We start from the raw sequence: 19,805 nt of genomic DNA, 5'->3' as shown, positions 1-19,805 counted from the left end.
CGTAGGCCTTCGCGAGCAATATCCATAATAGAGGTTTTTTTTTGGGTTCGATCGCGTGAAGATATGAATGTGTCATTAAACCCGCCAGCGCCCGACACGGCCAATTAGTAAGGTTCGGCACGTAAACCGAACGTGCCAATTCGTTACGAGTACAGCACCACCGGTGTGTTGAGAGCCAAGCCACAACATGTACAACACGCAACTGATGTACTGTGTGGGGGCTCACGCCCCCCCCCCTGTCCTTGAAGTTGATTGGTCCACACCCGAGACAGCTTTCCTTAGAGCCTAGTCTCACATGGGTTGGACCCAAAAATAATAGTCAAGGACAGTGCACATTATCAGAGTTAGGTTTTTTGTTTGCATTATGACTGCAGGTATTGTGGTCTATGTGTAATGCGGGCGAAAGCGACCTTCCGGATGTGACGTCACGAGGAGGCGGAGCCAGGTGACGTGGGTGAAAGGTAGGGGGTCCTTAAGCGGGTAAACCGGAAGGAGAAGGCAGTCGGGGTGTGAATGGAAAGGTGTGGGGCCACGCGGGCGTACGAGCCGAGGGGGCACCGTCAGAAGCGGGAGCCAACCCTGGGAACAGTAGGGAGCTACTGGGAGGTGTAAAGCTGCAGATAGAGATAGGCAGTAAGGCTGTGTGCGAGGAGCAGCGGGGTGGCTGCCAAGAGTCGCAGGAGCGACGAGAAGGCGAGACAGCACGAGGCTGTCAGAGCTGCAGCAGGAACAGCCAAGGGAGCTGTGTGAGAGTACAGCAGCGGAGCTGCTGTGGGGCTGCAAGAGCGACAAGAACAGCAGCGGGGCTGCTGATGTGGACTGGAGTGACATCGGAACCAGCACAGAGAGAATAAGAGAGACAGCCGTGTGGGAACGCAGTACGGACCGAATAAAGGACACTGAGCCAGAGATCGTGGTCAAGTCTTTTATTACACTGGGGTCAGAAGTGAAACGGCATGTCTAAGCAAGTAAGGAAGAAAATTCCCCCGGCGCCAGCATCGGCTTCTTCGTCCGACGACGACGAATTCCCTCCGACCACGGATTCTGCTGGGGTGGTGGAGGAGAGCCCTGCTGAGGCGAGCACGGGGACGGGCGTGGAAGATGTCGGCGCGATGGCGGGTCCGTCAACAACATCGGACGCTCACCAAAGATGGCAACAGGTGGCAGAACAACTGGAGACACTCAAGGACGTCCTGGCGCATCTATGTCACCTCGTTACGCCAAGGACGACGATGGAACGAGAAGGTGCTCCACGGGCCGCCACGTTGCCTGCCCTGCCGCCGCCATTGGCCACGCGGCAAGAAGACGCCATCTTGCGCGCTCCGCGGCGCCAAACCGCCATCTTGGCCACGCCGCGGGCCGACGCCATTTTGAATTTGCCTCCAGAACAACCATCATTGGAAGACGGCGTAAAGAGGAGTTGGAGTCGCCACCTTACTACAGTTAAGGAATTCTCTATCGGGGGCGATTGGAGCGCTTTCGCCTGCCGATTTTTGGCGGCGGTTCGTTCAGCAAGATGGACCGATGCGGAGGCCTTGGAAGTGTTGCCGACTCTACTGGACGACGAATCTGTTCGATTTTTCCGTTCCATAACGGCCGATAAGAAGAAGACTTTATGTGGAGTTTTTGAGGAAATGGCCGACGCCTATGAGCCACCTGACGACGCGCATCGGCGATTCGCTCAACGACAACGAGCACCCGAAGAATCGCCCGTGGCGTTCAGGGGTGCGGTGTTGGAGCTGGCCATGGCAGCATATCCTGACACGCCACAGGATCTGCTCGAGCCTCTCATATTGGGAAAAATGCTGGAGCTGTCTCGGGATCTGGGGATCCCCATGCCTGTGTGTGGGCATGAGAAGCTCACGTCCCGGGCGGCAGCAAAGTGTCTGGATGCGCAGTTTAATCTCCGTCGCTGGAAGCAAGTGGCGGCATGGACGGGTGGGCCCGTCAAGGAAGGAGGCGCGATGGGGTGGGACCCCACAAGGGCGATCTATGTGCCGGATGAGCGGGGTCCACAGGAGCTGACGGCTGCCTCCTCTCCATGGTCGGGACGCGGAAGGCCGGGGCCGCGCGCTACGCCATCGGGACGGGGCCGCCGGGATGCAAGACCTGCGCTTCGGCGCAACGAGGCCGATTGCTTCCGCTGCGGCCGTAGGGGCCATTACGCCAAAGATTGCTGGGCCCGCTTCCCGGGTCCGCCGCAGCAGGAGCCCACAACACCGGACAAGCCGACCAAGGAACCTCCGAAACAGGCATGTCGGCACGCACCAGACACTCGGCAAGGCTTTACACCTCACCCACCACCCTTGTTGCGCGATCCTATTGTTGTTGTTAAAGAAAGGCCATCGACGGGGCCTTGTCATTCAGTTACGCAGTGGCGCAAATTGGCACGGAGAGTTGTCGCGGCCGCTACGGGTTCGTCCACTGTGCCGGGGTCCATACAAGGTGTGGACGTGCGCATTTTGGTCGACTCGGGAGCGTCTGCGACTATTATATCGGATGTCATTTTCCATCTGTTGGGCATTCCGCCGGGGGCTGTGCGTCCGGTTTATGGGTCTTGCGTCGCTGCGAACGGGGGTAGTATGGGTATCGTGGGCCAGGTGGATGCTAAGATATCTATAGGGGATGTGTCGGCTTCGGGCGTTGTGTTAATATCGAGATCTTTGGCGGTTCCTTGCTTACTAGGCACGGATTTTTTGGCTAAGATGCCCATTTTGATTAAAATCAATGAGAATTGTATTGAATTGCCGGGGGGCCGTCGAATCTCGTTTCTGCCGTCGCCCTGGGGGCGACCTGCTTCGGCCGTACAGGTGCAGGCGCTGTCCGTCGCATCTGTGGACGTCCCACCTGGTTCACAGATGCTTATACCCTTGCGGTATCGGAAGCCCCTGCCCAATCGGCTAGGAGCACAAGGGGTCTTGTTGTCACCATCCGCCACGATAACAACGGGATTGGCGTTAGTTGGGGCACAGACCATCGTCCGGCCGGATCAATTACCGGTTTTACAGGTGCTTAATGCGGGGGTGGAAAACATCCGTGTTCCGGCCGGTACGGTTGTGGCACATGCCACTACGGCGTTTGCGACGCGCGATTGTCCGCATCGCCGAGGAGTGGTCGCTGGTGTTTCCGAGCCAAGGGGTTCGGATAATCGTTGGATCGCTACCTTATGTGATGAAAATTCTTCCCTGTCCGTGGGGCAACGTGATGCGCTGCGTAAATTGTTGCTGACGTATTCGGATGTGTTCAGCTCCGACGATTTGGATTTGGGACGCACATCGTTACTTTCCCATCACATTGAGACGGGCGACGCTGCCCCTATTCGGTTAAATTCGCATCGGATGAGTCCAGCGGAGCGAGAACACGTTCGGGGGGCGGTGGAAGACATGTTGGCTGCGGACATTATATCGCCATCTAACAGCCCATGGGGCGCTCCTGTGGTCTTGGTTAAGAAAAAGGATGGCAACTTGCGATTTTGTGTCGATTTCCGGAAATTGAATAAGATATCGGTGGCAGATGCGTACCCCCTGCCGCGTATGGACGACTCCCTTGACGCATTGTCGGGGGCTAAGTTCTTTTCCACACTGGACCTCTCTTCGGGATTTTGGCAGCTTCCCCTTGACGAGTCCTCACGGGAGAAAACCGCATTCCGTACGCCGCAGGGGTTATTTCAATTCAACTGCCTCCCGATGGGATTGAATGCGGCCTCTGCTACATTTCAAAGATTGATGGAGCTCGTTTTGACGGGGTTGCAGTGGGAGACGTGTCTTATATATTTGGACGATATTATTGTGTTCAGCCGCACATTTGAGGAACATTTAACGCGGCTGGAGACAGTGTTCACGAGGATGCGCTCTGCCAATTTGAAATTCAAACCAAAGAAATGCCACCTACTGCAACGGTCCGTCCGTTATTTGGGGCACATTGTGAGTGCAGAGGGGGTGTCCACGGATCCGGAAAAGACGGCGTGTGTCCGGGATTGGCCGACTCCGGCCTCTGTGGGGGATGTTCGGCGCTTTTTGGGATTTGCCTCGTATTACCGAAGATTTGTGCCGGGGTTTGCGACGATTGCGAGGCCCTTGCATCTCCTTACGGGTAAAGGACGGAAATTTGTTTGGGGAGAGCCGGAAGAGGCGGCCTTTCGGAGTCTGCGTGATCTATTGGCTACGGCCCCGACATTGGATTATCCCGATTTTGATCGCCCTTTCATTCTTGATACGGACGCGAGTGACACAGGTATTGGGGCGGTATTATCACAGTCTAAAGGGGGCGTAGAGCGCGTCGTGGCGTATGGTAGCCGAGTCTTGTCGCCTGCGGAAACACGCTACTGTGTCACTCGTAGAGAACTTTTGGCGGTTGTTTTTTTCCTACGGCAATTTCGACCGTACCTTTACGGTCGTTCTTTTATTGTGCGTACGGATCATGCGGCCTTGCAATATGCACTTAAAATGGACCAGCCATCGGGACAGTGGGCACGTTGGTTGGACACGCTGCAGGAATTTTCCTTCCAAATTCAACATCGGAAGGGAGTGCGCCATGCGAACGCTGACGCACTTTCCAGATTACCAGGGCGCGACCCTTGTAAATGTGCGTCGGGGACGCATAGGTGTTCGCCGATTCTGAACCCCCCTCAGCCGCTTACGTTGGCCGTCGGGAAGTCGGATACTCCGATGGAACCGGGACCGACTGATGGGGTTTTGAATCTGCCGCGGTCTGTCTGGATTCGGGAACAGATGATGGACGAGTCGTTGTTGTCCATGCGGAAGCGGTCTATGAGGGACAATGGGAGTCCGAGTTCGGCTGTGGGGCCGCGAACCGCTCTCCGAGATGGTCTGCTTATGTGGCAAGAAAGGTTCCAGGAAAGCTGGCGTGTGGTGGTACCAACGTCCTTGCGATTTGAGTTGATTAGAACTCTCCATTGTGACACACTATTGCATTTAGGGGTGCAGAAGACCTTGTTGACGTTACGTCATTATTTTTGGCACGGCATGGCGACAGATGTCGTAGGGCACGTGCGCGCGTGCCCTGAATGCGCCCGGCGTAAGCCGCCTAAACATCCTTACGTGCCGCCTCTCCAGTCGATTCAGGTGTCTCGAGTCAATGAATTGGTGGCACTGGACATATTGGGACCCTTCCCACCATCGGCGAGGGGAAATAAATATTTGCTGGTAGGGGTTGAGTATCTCTCCCGTTGGCCGATGGCCTGGCCGTTGCCCGATCAGTCGGCCGCGGCCATCACCGACGCCTTTTTGTTTGGGTACATTATGGACAAGGGGGCGCCGGAGAGACTCCTCACGGACCAGGGCCGAAATTTCTCTTCTAAATTATTGGCTGAAGTGTGCGCAGGCCTTGGGACTAAGAAGATACGGACATCTCCATACCATCCGCAGACGGATGGTATGGTTGAGCGGCTGAACAGGACATTGTCTGCCATGCTTTGCCATACTGTGAGTGAACAGCAATCGGATTGGGATCTGCACATCCCCGGAGTGCTTTCGGCGTACAGGATGACGCCCCATGCGGCTACAGGGTATTCGCCGTTTTACCTTATGTATGGTCGGGAAAACGTGCCTCCGGTGGATGTGCAATTGGGTACTGGGGTGAAGGGACCTCGTAAACCACTCCCTGAATACATTCAGGACACGGTTCGCCGGGTTACGGAGGCGCGGGAAAACGCCCGCGTGGCTACGGCCAAAGCCCAGGCCCGGAACGAGCGGTATGCTCGGCGGTCTGAGGGGGAGTGCCCCTGGAAGGTGGGAGACCTGGCCTGGCTCCATTGCCCGCAGGTGCGGCCGGGGACCTCTCCTAAATTGCACAAACCTTGGCATGGTCCTGTGCGCCTCATTGAGGTTCCCAATCCACAGTCGGCGCGCGTTCAGTTTGGTTCTCGCCGTTGGTTTGTTCATACGTCGCGGTTGAAACCATATGTTGCTCCCCTACGTGATGCGTCATCTCCCAATGTTGCCTTGCCGGGGTCTGTTGCTGCTGACTCTGACTCTTCCCCGCCTGCGTCCATTGATCTTGCTGGAGCGCCTGTCGTACCTGTTCCAGACAGGCCGACCGTGACACCGCGGGGGAGGAGTGGGCCTGTTCGGAGGGCGCCTGCCAGGGCTGCGGGACCTTCAAGCCCGGCGACCCTTTCGACCCCGCTGCAGGCGCATTCGCGGAATACGACCAAGACTGATTCGTCAGGGACACGAGATGTCGGTGGACTTCCAATCGCAGCAGGGGAATTACCCCCTGTCATTTCTCGTGTTCCATCGCGTCCCCGTTCTACAAGTGGGCCGCCGACCGTCCGGGACGGGCCGGCGACCCGCACTCGTTCCAAATCGCTTACGTTTCGTTGATTGTATGTTGTTATTGTTCTTGTTCTTGCCGTCATATTTATCGCATGCTTTCGTACGTTCGTCGATGTTACTTGTGTGTTGTTCTTGTTGTTATATTGCATGCTTAGTGTCCTTTAAGGGGGAAGGTCGGTTCACCGCATTACGCTTTGGTGTTGTTCAGCCGAGGTCGGCTGGGTTTTTTCTATGGGGGAGGGTGGTGTAATGCGGGCGAAAGCGACCTTCCGGATGTGACGTCACGAGGAGGCGGAGCCAGGTGACGTGGGTGAAAGGTAGGGGGTCCTTAAGCGGGTAAACCGGAAGGAGAAGGCAGTCGGGGTGTGAATGGAAAGGTGTGGGGCCACGCGGGCGTACGAGCCGAGGGGGCACCGTCAGAAGCGGGAGCCAACCCTGGGAACAGTAGGGAGCTACTGGGAGGTGTAAAGCTGCAGATAGAGATAGGCAGTAAGGCTGTGTGTGAGGGGCAGCGGGGTGGCTGCCAAGAGTCGCAGGAGCGACGGGAAGGCGAGACAGCACGAGGCTGTCAGAGCTGCAGCAGGAACAGCCAAGGGAGCTGTGTGAGAGTACAGCAGCAGAGCTGCTGTGGGGCTGCAAGAGCGACAAGAACAGCAGCGGGGCTGCTGATGTGGACTGGAGTGACATCGGAACCAGCACAGAGAGAATAAGAGAGACAGCCGTGTGGGAACGCAGTACAGACCGAATAAAGGACACTGAGCCAGAGATCGTGGTCAAGTCTTTTATTACATATGCAAATATGACTCCTTGTAAAAAGGTATCAGTTTTGTTGCCAGATAAAAGGGTAAAAAAACAATTATCATACGTTTTACTGGCAAATGAGGTTCCCATGATGTCTGACCAATTTCATGTAATGTGAAAAGATTTTCATAGGCAGAATAAATAACATTTAAATTAGACTGAGCATAAGCGCAATTCAATTGGTTTGGTAATAGCAAGGGAAAATAGAATGAAGTGATCTCCAAAAAATAAGTACTTTTTGACTGTAAATAAAATTGTAAGGAGTAAAACGTACTTTTTTCCCTAAAAAAATGTAATTAAGTAAAAGTATTGATTTTTATTCGTACTCAAGTAAAGTAAAAATCCCCAAAAATAATACTTAAGTACAGTAATCAAGTAAAATTACTCAAGTACGTTACACCTCTGCCTCTCACCCATTCATCCACACACCCATTCACCCACTCACGCATTCACCTACCCACCCACTCACCTACCCAGCCACCAACCCACTTACCCACTCACCCAACCACTCACCCATTCACCCACACACCCATTCATCCACTCACCCACTCACCTACCCACCCACTCACCTACCCAGCCACCAACCCACCTACCCACTCACCCAACCACTCACCCATTCACCCACACACCCATTCATCCACTCACCCACTCACCTACCCACCCACTCACCTACCCAGCCACCAACCCACTTACCCACTCACCCAACCACTCACCCACACACCCATTCATCCACTCACCCACTCACCTACCCACCCACTCACCTACCCAGCCACCAACCCACCTACCCACTCACCCAACCACTCACCCATTCGCCCACACACCCATTCATCCACTCACCCACTCACCTACCCACCCACTCACCTACCCAGCCACCAACCCACCTACCCACTCACCCAACCACTCACCCATTCGCCCACACACCCATTCATCCACTCACCCACTCACCTACCCACCCACTCACCTACCCAGCCACCAACCCACCTACCCACTCACCCAACCACTCACCCATTCGCCCACACACCCATTCATCCACTCACCCACTCACCTACCCACCCACTCACCTACCCAGCCACCAACCCACCTACCCACTCACTCCCAACCACTCACCCATTCGCCCACACACCCATTCATCCACTCACCCACTCACCTACCCACCCACTCACCTACCCAGCCACCAACCCACCTACCCACTCACTCCCAACCACTCACCCATTCGCCCACACACCCATTCACCCACTCACCTACCCACCCACTCACTTACCCAGCCACCAACCCACCTACCCACTCACTCCCAACCACTCACCCATTCACCCACCCACAGAGGCCACTTTAGAGACAGAATTGAGTAGTTTCCTAATCGTAGCCATGGAGTACAAGTTATACACGGCATTGTTAACGCTTGTGTGATGTCACGGTATTACGTCACGCGCTGGCATCCCCGGCTTTTACACAAAGCAAGGGTTGTCATCGCGCGGCACGGCCGAAAGATCACACGCGGGATGACGTCACGGTCGACGGTTTCACACGCGGGATGTGTCTGTGTGTCTGACGTCAAGGCCGACGGTTCTGCTGGCGGGATGACGTCACGGCCGACTGTTTCACGCGCGGGATGACGTCAGGGCTGACGGTTCTGCTGGTGGTATGACGTCACGCCGACGGTTTCAGTCGCGGGTTGACGTCGAGGCCGAACGGTTCTGCTGGCGGGATGACGTCACGATCAACGGTTTCACGCGCGGGATGATGTCACCGCGCGAGACGTGGTGACGTCACTAGAAACAACCGTCTCCGTGACGTCACGGCGACATCAAGCACAGTGGATGTACAGTGTGCAGGCGAACGAGACGTGGAGCGAGTGAAAGTTGCGTGTAAAAGTTGCGTGTTCGTGTTTAAAAGCTTCCAACAGAAGGAAGGAATCGGAGTGAACGGGCGCTGCAGGCCAGAGCGTCCAGCCGCGTGGTTTGTAAGTTGCGGGGTTTCTTTATACTTCGCGAGGCTGAAACTTTATTGTTGAAGTCCGTGACGTGTGTCTGTGTGTGTGTCTGTGTGTCTGTCTGTGTGTGTGTCTCTGTGTGTGTATGTCTGTGTGTCTCTGTCTGTGTGTGTGTCTGTGTCTGTGTGTCTGTGTGTCTGTCTGTGTCTGTCTGTGTGTTTCTGTGTGTGTGTGTCTGTGTCTGTCTGTGTGTGTGTCTGTGTGTGTCTCTGTCTGTGTGTGTCTGTCTGTGTGTCTGTCTGTGTGTACTCTTTGTTTTTTTCGGTAAAGTCACGTATGTAAAAAATTAAATGAAAAAACAACTAAATGAAATCACGACGTTTCGGAGGCAACACATGCGTTACTGTTGCTTGTGCTGCTGCTACTGCTTCTGGTTACTGACTGTATTCCTATTGCTGCTGCTGCTCCTGCTGCTGCTGCTCCTGCTGCTGCTGCTGCTGATCCTGCTGCTGCTGCTGATCCTGCTCCTGCTGCTGCTGCTCCTGCTGCTGCTGCTCCTGCTGCTGCTGATCCTGCTGCTCCTGCTGCTGCTGCTGCTGCTCCTGCTGCTCCTGCTGCTGCTGCTGCTCCTGCTGCTGCTGCTCCTGCTCCTGCTGCTCCTGCTGCTGATCCTGCTCCTGCTGCTGCTGCTGCTGATCCTGCTCCTGCTGCTGCTGCTGCTCCTGCTGCTGCTGCTCCTGCTGCTGCTGATCCTGCTGCTCCTGCTGCTGCTGCTCCTGCTGCTCCTGCTGCTGCTGCTGCTCCTGCTGCTGCTGCTCCTGCTGCTGCTGATCCTGCTCCTGCTGCTGCTGCTGCTGCTGCTCCTGCTGCTGCTCCTGCTGCTCCTGCTGCTCCTGCTGCTGCTGCTGCTCCTGCTGCTGCTGCTGCTGCTCCTGCTGCTGCTGATCCTGCTGCTCCTGCTGCTGCTGCTCCTGCTGCTCCTGCTGCTGCTGCTGCTCCTGCTGCTGCTGCTCCTGCTGCTGCTGATCCTGCTCCTGCTGCTGCTGCTGCTGCTCCTGCTGCTGCTGCTGCTGCTGCTCCTGCTGCTCCTGCTGCTGCTGCTGCTCCTGCTGCTGCTGCTGCTGCCGCTGCTGCTGCTGCTGCTGCTGCTCCTGCTGCTGCTGCTGCTGCTCCTGCTGCTGCTGCTGCTGCTGCTCCTGCTGCTGCTGCTGCTGCTGCTCCTGCCGCTGCTGCTGCTGCTGCTGCTCCTGCTGCTGCTGCTGCTGCTCCTGCTGCTGCTGCTGCTGCTGCTCCTGCTGCTGCTGCTCCTGCTGCTGCTGCTGCTGATCCTGCTGCTGCTGATCCTGCTGCTGCTGCTCCTGCTGCTGCTGCTCCTGCTGCTGCTGCTGCTGATCCTGCTGCTGCTGCTCCTGCTGCTGCTGCTGCTGCTGATCCTGCTGCTGCTGCTCCTGCTGCTGCTGCTCCTGCTGCTGCTGCTGCTCCTGCTGCTGCTCCTGCTACCTGCTGCTGCAGGTGACGTCCTGCCCAGCTCCGGGAGGCGAGGCACGAGTCCGCATGGCGGGGCGTGAGGCCGAGCGGCAGGCTCGCGAGCTGGTCCGGGCCGTCACGGAACTGGCGCCCGGCACCGCCAACTTCTCCCTGGCCACCAGCTTCGTGGCGTCCACCTTGAGGCGAGTGCGGCTGCGCCGTCTGATCATCTCAGAAGCCTTCGATTACTCGACCTAATTGGCACGTGTAAGCCGATGGTGGTGACTGTTGTTGTTATTGTTGTTGTTATACAGGTTTCACCGATATCTGGACGTGGACCGACACAAGGTGATCCGTGCAATAGATGGGTGAGTGACGCGTGGCATTTAGCAAAATTAAGTGCAGGGCTAAATTAACGTGAGTGGCTTTGTCTCTATTTTGTTTGTGCGGTCATTGGTTCCCAGGCTGAGATCTCCCAACTCACTTCTAAACTAAACTTAGACACTATTTTTATTATTTTACCAGGTAAGGCCCACTGAGCTATGTAGCTCTTTTTTTCAGAAGCGAGCCGGCCACAAACGATAGCCATACGAAGTGGCTTATCACGTGGAAATTTCTAGCAGGCGAATACTCTAAACGCGTGATGTTGATTCTCAATGCGGAGGGATAAAAACAGAGAAAACCCATGCGACCACGGGGAGAGACACGCATGGAAATTGCAAATATACAACAGGTGTCAGGGTCGAGTTCGGACCCACGACCTCCTGTGTACCAGGCGAGGTAGTTAACATCTTGCCACCGTGTGCGCCTCATTGCTTTGAAGAGCCACTGTAACTGTCCCACTGAAAGATCATTCTCAGCACGCCGCTTTAACGTGGGGTAGAGAGGAGAGAGAGAGATTTCTTCCGGAAGACTCTGAATTCCCCGGATTATAAGACGTATCTCCAAGCCACTTCAGTGTAAGCCCAGCGCAGGACAGAGGTCGCTATCGGGTACCCGATACCCGTACCCTACCCGATACCCGGCTACCCGTACCCAGCCGGGTATGGGTACCCGTTTGCGACCCTGGTGCGGCCGGGTACAGGTAGACCGTGAGTCACTGGTGAGTAACCGTTTGTCACTCATTTCCCAACGTCTCTTATCACAATTCAAGTTCCTAGAATCAACCCACCCGCGCCTGCAAAATGGCTTCATCCCAGAGGTCGCAATCAGGTACCCGATACCCGTACCTTACCCGATACCCGGCCGGGTACGGGTAGGGTACGGGTACGGCCGGGTACGGGTACGGGTACCCATTTGCGCCCCTGGTGCGGCTGGGTACGGGTACGGGTAAGGAATCAAAACCCGTTTGCGACCTCTGGCGCAGGAGAGGCCTCCATCACGAGCAAGCTGCCACCCCCCCCCCTCCCCCGCGTGTGCGCACGCAGGATTCATGAGAAGCTGCTGGTGCATTCGGACGGGCTGAAGGCAGGCAGCTGGCGGAGCCTCACCCACGGCTTCCTACACTCTCCCCTCCTCCTCACCACCGAGCACAATGTGAGCCCATCGGCTCGCCGGAGTGGAGTAAACTAAATTAGAAGTAAACTGAGCAATTTTTGTTTTAACAGCTAAGGCCCCACTGAGCTACTTTGTAGCTCTTTGCTCAGAAGCGACCCTGGCCACCACAAATGACAGCTGTACGAAGTCGCGTGGAAATCTACGGCAGCCAAATACTCTAAAAACGCACGTCACGTTGTTCATAAACGTGGAGGCAAAAACCGGAGAAAAATCCACGCGACCACGGGGAGAGCATGCAAACTCGAAATATACAGCGGACGTCAGGGTCGCGATCGCACCCATGACATCCTGTATATGTACGTGTGTACCGTAAGTAGCCGGCCTTGCTAATCGGAGGTGCGGTGTTGAGTCTATGGGTAGTGTTAGTCTATGGGTAGTGTTGAGTCTATGGGCAGTGTTGAGTCTATGGGCAGTGGTAGTCTATGGGTAGTGTTGAGTCTGGGTAGCAGTGTTGAGTCTATGGGTAGTGTCAGTCTATGGGCAGTGTTGAGTCTATGGGTAGTGTTAGTCAATGGGCAGTGTTGAGTTTATGGGTAGTGTTGAGGCTATGGTGCAGTGTTGAGTTAATGGGTAGTGATAATTGGTTCTTTACCCTTCTATCTGGCAACAAAACTGACACCTTTTTACAAGGAGTCATGTTTGCATAGACCGCAATACCTGCAGTCATAATACAAACAAAAGAACATAACTCTGATAATGTGCACTGTCCTTAAAGTTGATTGATCCACACCCGAGACAGCTTTCCTTAGAGCCTAGTCTCATATGGGTTGGACCAGATGACGCCAAAAGGCGCACAACTCAAAGACAATGCACCATCAGAGTATGAGAGCTCGGGGCAAGCATCTACACTATGGGAACCTCATTTGCCAGTAAAAATATGATAATTGGTTCTTTACGCTTCTATCTGGCAACAAAACTGACACCTTTTTACAAGGAGTCATGTTTGCATAGACCGCAATACCTGCAGTCATAATACAAACAAAAGAACATAACTCTGATAATGTGCACTGTCCTTAAAGTTGATTGATCCACACCCGAGACAGCTTTCCTTAGAGCCTAGTCTCATATGGGTTGGACCAGATGACGCCAAAAGGCGCACAACTCAAAGACAATGCACCATCAGAGTATGAGAGCTCGGGGCAAGCATCTACACTATGGGAACCTCATTTGCCAGTAAAAATATGATAATTGGTTCTTTACCCTTCTATCTGGCAACAAAACTGACACCTTTTTACAAGGAGTCATGTTTGCATAGACCGCAATACCTGCAGTCATAATACAAACAAAAGAACATAACTCTGATAATGTGCACTGTCCTTAAAGTTGATTGATCCACACCCGAGACAGCTTTCCTTAGAGCCTAGTCTCATATGGGTTGGACCAGATGACGCCAAAAGGCGCACAACTCAAAGACAATGCACCATCAGAGTATGAGAGCTCGGGGCAAGCATCTACACTATGGGAACCTCATTTGCCAGTAAAAATATGATAATTGGTTCTTTACCCTTCTATCTGGCAACAAAACTGACACCTTTTTACAAGGAGTCATGTTTGCATAGACCGCAATACCTGCAGTCATAATACAAACAAAAGAACATAACTCTGATAATGTGCACTGTCCTTAAAGTTGATAGATCCACACCCGAGACAGCTTTCCTTAGAGCCTAGTCTCATATGGGTTGGACCAGATGACGCCAAAAGGCGCACAACTCAAAGACAATGCACCATCAGAGTATGAGAGCTCGGGGCAAGCATCTACACTATGGGAACCTCATTTGCCAGTAAAAATATGATAATTGGTTCTTTACCCTTCTATCTGGCAACAAAACTGACACCTTTTTACAAGGAGTCATGTTTGCATAGACCGCAATACCTGCAGTCATAATACAAACAAAAGAACATAACTCTGATAATGTGCACTGTCCTTAAAGTTGATTGATCCACACCCGAGACAGCTTTCCTTAGAGCCTAGTCAGATAGAAGGGTAAAGAACCAATTATCATATTTTTACTGGCAAATGAGGTTCCCATAGTGTAGATGCTTGCCCCGAGCTCTCATACTCTGATGGTGCATTGTCTTTGAGTTGTGCGCCTTTTGGCGTCATCTGGTCCAACCCATATGAGACTAGGCTCTAAGGAAAGCTGTCTCGGGTGTGGATCAATCAACTTTAAGGACAGTGCACATTATCAGAGTTATGTTCTTTTGTTTGTATTATGACTGCAGGTATTGCGGTCTATGCAAACATGACTCCTTGTAAAAAGGTGTCAGTTTTGTTGCCAGATAGAAGGGTAAAGAACCAATTATCATATTTTTACTGGCAAATGAGGTTCCCATAGTGTAGATGCTTGCCCCGAGCTCTCATACTCTGATGGTGCATTGTCTTTGAGTTGTGCGCCTTTTGGCGTCATCTGGTCCAACCCATATGAGACTAGGCTCTAAGGAAAGCTGTCTCGGGTGTGGATCAATCAACTTTAAGGACAGTGCACATTATCAGAGTTATGTTCTTTTGTTTGTATTATGACTGCAGGTATTGCGGTCTATGCAAACATGACTCCTTGTAAAAAGGTGTCAGTTTTGTTGCCAGATAGAAGGGTAAAGAACCAATTATCATATTTTTACTGGCAAATGAGGTTCCCATAGTGTAGATGCTTGCCCCGAGCTCTCATACTCTGATGGTGCATTGTCTTTGAGTTGTGCGCCTTTTGGCGTCATCTGGTCCAACCCATATGAGACTAGGCTCTAAGGAAAGCTGTCTCGGGTGTGGATCAATCAACTTTAAGGACAGTGCACATTATCAGAGTTATGTTCTTTTGTTTGTATTATGACTGCAGGTATTGCGGTCTATGCAAACATGACTCCTTGTAAAAAGGTGTCAGTTTTGTTGCCAGATAGAAGGGTAAAGAACCAATTATCATATTTTTACTGGCAAATGAGGTTCCCATAGTGTAGATGCTTGCCCCGAGCTCTCATACTCTGATGGTGCATTGTCTTTGAGTTGTGCGCCTTTTGGCGTCATCTGGTCCAACCCATATGAGACTAGGCTCTAAGGAAAGCTGTCTCGGGTGTGGATCAATCAACTTTAAGGACAGTGCACATTATCAGAGTTATGTTCTTTTGTTTGTATTATGACTGCAGGTATTGCGGTCTATGCAAACATGACTCCTTGTAAAAAGGTGTCAGTTTTGTTGCCAGATAGAAGGGTAAAGAACCAATTATCATATTTTTACTGGCAAATGAGGTTCCCATAGTGTAGATGCTTGCCCCGAGCTCTCATACTCTGATGGTGCATTGTCTTTGAGTTGTGCGCCTTTTGGCGTCATCTGGTCCAACCCATATGAGACTAGGCTCTAAGGAAAGCTGTCTCGGGTGTGGATCAATCAACTTTAAGGACAGTGCACATTATCAGAGTTATGTTCTTTTGTTTGTATTATGACTGCAGGTATTGCGGTCTATGCAAACATGACTCCTTGTAAAAAGGTGTCAGTTTTGTTGCCAGATAGAAGGGTAAAGAACCAATTATCATATTTTTACTGGCAAATGAGGTTCCCATAGTGTAGATGCTTGCCCCGAGCTCTCATACTCTGATGGTGCATTGTCTTTGAGTTGTGCGCCTTTTGGCGTCATCTGGTCCAACCCATATGAGACTAGGCTCTAAGGAAAGCTGTCTCGGGTGTGGATCAATCAACTTTAAGGACAGTGCACATTATCAGAGTTATGTTCTTTTGTTTGTATTATGACTGCAGGTATTGCGGTCTATGCAAACATGACTCCTTGTAAAAAGGTGTCAGTTTTGTTGCCAGATAGAAGGGTAAAGAACCAATTATCATATTTTTACTGGCAAATGAGGTTCCCATAGTGTAGATGCTTGCCCCGAGCTCTCATACTCTGATGGTGCATTGTCTTTGAGTTGTGCGCCTTTTGGCGTCATCTGGTCCAACCCATATGAGACTAGGCTCTAAGGAAAGCTGTCTCGGGTGTGGATCAATCAACTTTAAGGACAGTGCACATTATCAGAGTTATGTTCTTTTGTTTGTATTATGACTGCAGGTATTGCGGTCTATGCAAACATGACTCCTTGTAAAAAGGTGTCAGTTTTGTTGCCAGATAGAAGGGTAAAGAACCAATTATCATATTTTTACTGGCAAATGAGGTTCCCATAGTGTTAATGGGTAGTGTTGAGTCTATGGGTGGTTGTGAGTCTAGGGGCAGTGTCAGTCTATGGGAGAGAGATTCCCGTTGATTCCGAATTTGTAGTTGCGATCTCCTGTAGGGACCTCCGATGAGCACGATCGGCTACGTACGTTGCGAAAGAAATTGGAGGCGCACACGCACACAGATGTTGACGGCGACGATGACGATGACGACGACGATGATGACGATGACGACGACGATGGTGACGACGTCGATGACGATGACGACGATCATGACGTCGATCGCGTGCGCGCCGTGCCAGACGGAGGCCCACTACGCCGTGCTCTTCCTGCTGCTCGCCTTGTCGGCTTCTCCGTCGAACACCGAGTACACGGAGCGCCCCGTCGCCCAGCCTCCAGGTAACCGCGGCCGCCGCCCTCACCTGTGAAACAAAAAGAGCTTCACAACTCATCGGATTCCTCCGGGATGAACAAAAATGTTGTGATCCTGATTTCGCGTGAACGCGGCAACAGCTTGCGGCAGCGGCGGTGATTGTAGCAGAGGTCGCCGTTGCAGTTCACATCCGGTGATCAACGCCGGGAGGGGGTGGGAAGCATGGGGTTGGTGGGGGGGGCGATGGGGGTGGTGGGGGGGGCGGTGCAGTGGCGGTGCTAAAAATGAAGTGACTGCCTCAGTGGGCTGCCTGCTAGGATGGGGATGGTTTAGTTTCATTGCTATGCGAGTTGGGCGATTTGTTTAACTTTCTTGTACTTTGCACTACTGTTGTAACTGTTGTTGTGACGTTCTTACCCCGTGCCCCTAATTGATATCTGCGCAAAATAATTAGTTCATTAGCTTATCGGATTACTCCTGCAGTCTAAATAAATATTCTGATTGCTAGCATTGCTGAAAGCTTCCGAGTGAACGCCACCGACTGACTGTAAGAGTGGGAAGAGCTTAATCCAGATGGCGGTGCCGATGTCGAAGCGATTATAGCAGTCGCCGGACGTTGGCGTCGTCGATTGCATGCTACGTACGTACGAATGTTGAGCTTCTTTCGCACCGTACGTAGCCAAACGTGCTAATCGGAGGTGCGGGGGAATGACAACAAACTTAACACAAAATGCAGTTCGAAAGAAAGTCGTTTTCAATGTAGATGATGATGTTGATTTGAAAGTGCATAGCTCCAGTGGCTTCCTAACATCGGAAGGAAAGAGCGTTCCAGACGGCCGCAGAAGGGCATCTGAAAACGCGCGATGATGCGGCGACCACCGTCTTTGTGCGAGGGGTAGCCTAAGCCGCTGCGAGGAATGACCGGAGTTTGCTGGGTGGTTTATGCGTTGCCTTGACTAGACCAGCGAGGTATTGTGGTTCATTTGTGTCAAGCGTTTTGTGTGTAACGAGCGCGACATTTGTAACGCGTTCGATCGGCAACCGGAAGCCTATGCAGCTCGACGAGCACTGGACGGACACGCTCGGATCTTGCGGTACCCGTCACGACGTGGGTACTGCAACATCCGACGTTACGAAGTTAGGCGGAAGGAAGCAAGGAATGACAGAAGGCTGATGACCTCTCGACCTTGATCTTTTCGCCAGCGGCGGAGGAGGTGTTTGACTGGGCGAGCTACCTGCGGGAAGACGTCTTCGCGGGACCCTACCCGGACACGCCCGTACGCACGCACACGCGCACACGCACACGCACACACGCACACACGCACACACGCACACACACGCACACACGTACACGCACACACACGCACATGCGCACACACGCACACACGCACACACGCACACGCACACACACACACGCACACACGTACACACGCACACACGCGCATGCGCACACACGCATGCGCACACACGCACACACGCACACACGCACACACGCACGCATGCGCGCACACGCGCACACGCACACACGCACATACGCACGCACACGTACACACGCACACACGCACGCACGCACACACGCGCATGCGCACACACGCACACATGCGCACACACTACTTTTTTATTTATTTACTAGGATTACTGTTTTACCAGGTAAGGCCCCCACTGAGCTACGCAGCTTTTTTTCAGAAGTCACCTGGCCACAAATGATAGCTTATCACGTGGACATTTATGGCAGCCAAATATTAAAACGCGTGATGTCGATTCTAAATACGGAGAAAGATCCACGTGGCCATGGGATTGAGCGAGACACCGCAAACTCCAAATATACAGTTTAACACGTCGGCTTTCGCGACCAAATATACAGCAGCAGGCATCGTCAGGGTCGGGATCGAACCCACGACCTCCTGTAGACCAGGCGAGGTAGTTAACATCTCACCACGGGGAGAGAGAGAGACACGCAAACTCTAAATATACAGCAGCAGGCATCGTCAGGGTCGGGATCGAACCCACGACCTCCTGCACACCAGGCGAGGTAGTTAACATCTCCCAGCCAGCGTGGCGGATTTATCCTGAGCGTGGCTGCGGCTCATGCCCGTGTGATCCAGGGTTGGCGGATCACGCCGAGATGGCGCCCCGTGAAGTAGCGAGACCAACAGAGTCTGGTGCCTACCACGAGGCCGTGTCATGGCGCGGGCCGGTGCTGCGGTGACGTCACCAAGCCCTGCCCCCCACCACCTCCCATCCCGCGGCACACGCGTGGCGCCCCAGGGTGGCACGCACGCACGCACCCTCCCGGAGATTTGTCTCGGTTAACGACGTGCGGGGCCACGCTTGCTGTCTGTGCAGGAGTGGTCGGAGGAGGATGAGGAGGAGGAGGATGAGGAAAAGAAAGGATTCCGTCGTGTGGACTCGGGGATTCAGGCCGATCGGAGTCCCGTGCTGCACCCCGGTCCTCCCAAGGGCACGGACGTCTCAAAGCCAGCAGGTTCTTGCTCATCATCGTCGTCGTCGGCAGCATCAGCATCATCGGCATCATCGGCATAATCATCATCGTCAGCATCGTCATCATCGTCATCATCGTCAGCATCGTCAGCATCATCGTCATCATCGTCATCATCATCAGCGTCATCATCGTCGGCATCGTCATCATCGTCATTGTCATCATCGTCATTGTCATCATCGTCATCATCGTCAGTATAATCATCATCGTCAGCATCATCGTCATCATCGTCAGCATCGTCAGCATCGTCATCATCGTCAGCATCGTCATCATCAGCAGCCTCGTCATCATTGTCAGCATCATCATCATCGTCATCATCGTCATGAGCGTCGCCATCTCACCGTGCCGTGATTCCGCCGTCCGTCCCTCGCTCCTGCACGCGAGACCGACCTCGTTGCTCACGTCTCGCGTGCACGGACACCTCGCCGCGGATTAATTGGATCGAAATGGATCGTCGGCTCGTTCCTGCTAGAGTCTGTTCTGTGGTGAGCCGTGGCGTAGCGGTTAGTGCCGCTTCGCGACGAACCCGGCGACCCGTGTTCGATTCCCGTTCACGGCCAACACCGGTGACGATTATCTGAAACGATCATGGGCCTCCCCTAGGTCGACTCAGCCTCAGATGAGTACCTGGTGCGGTGTGGAAACATCGCCACCGGGGAAAGAAAGGCGGCCGGGCGTGGGGCTGGCTGCCCACCCCTTCGTGTGCCTTGCCGGCATTCATAGGTGCTAC

The 19,805-nt window shown here is 53.4% G+C and overlaps 1 protein-coding gene across 1 annotated transcript in view; it reads left to right on the top strand.

Moving 5' to 3' along the window:
- Positions 1–8,740: 8,740 nt before the first annotated feature.
- The window catches only part of TUBGCP5 (tubulin gamma complex component 5), a 31,816-nt gene continuing 20,751 nt past the window's right edge, over positions 8,741–19,805 (top strand). Inside the window, exons 1-7 of the mRNA XM_078881069.1 lie at positions 8,741–9,057; positions 10,540–10,697; positions 10,809–10,862; positions 11,922–12,030; positions 16,505–16,601; positions 17,779–17,852; positions 18,922–19,060. Of these exons, the coding sequence (XP_078737195.1) occupies positions 10,582–10,697; positions 10,809–10,862; positions 11,922–12,030; positions 16,505–16,601; positions 17,779–17,852; positions 18,922–19,060 (589 nt within the window). The 5' untranslated portion in view covers positions 8,741–9,057; positions 10,540–10,581. The remainder of the gene's footprint in view (positions 9,058–10,539; positions 10,698–10,808; positions 10,863–11,921; positions 12,031–16,504; positions 16,602–17,778; positions 17,853–18,921; positions 19,061–19,805) is intronic.

This window comes from Lampetra fluviatilis, chromosome 60 (genome assembly GCF_964198595.1).
Source record: "Lampetra fluviatilis chromosome 60, kcLamFluv1.1, whole genome shotgun sequence".
NCBI classification, from domain to species: Eukaryota; Metazoa; Chordata; class Hyperoartia; order Petromyzontiformes; family Petromyzontidae; genus Lampetra; species Lampetra fluviatilis.
Note: the sequence above shows the minus strand (reverse complement) of the source record. Positions and strands in the feature narration are given on the sequence as shown.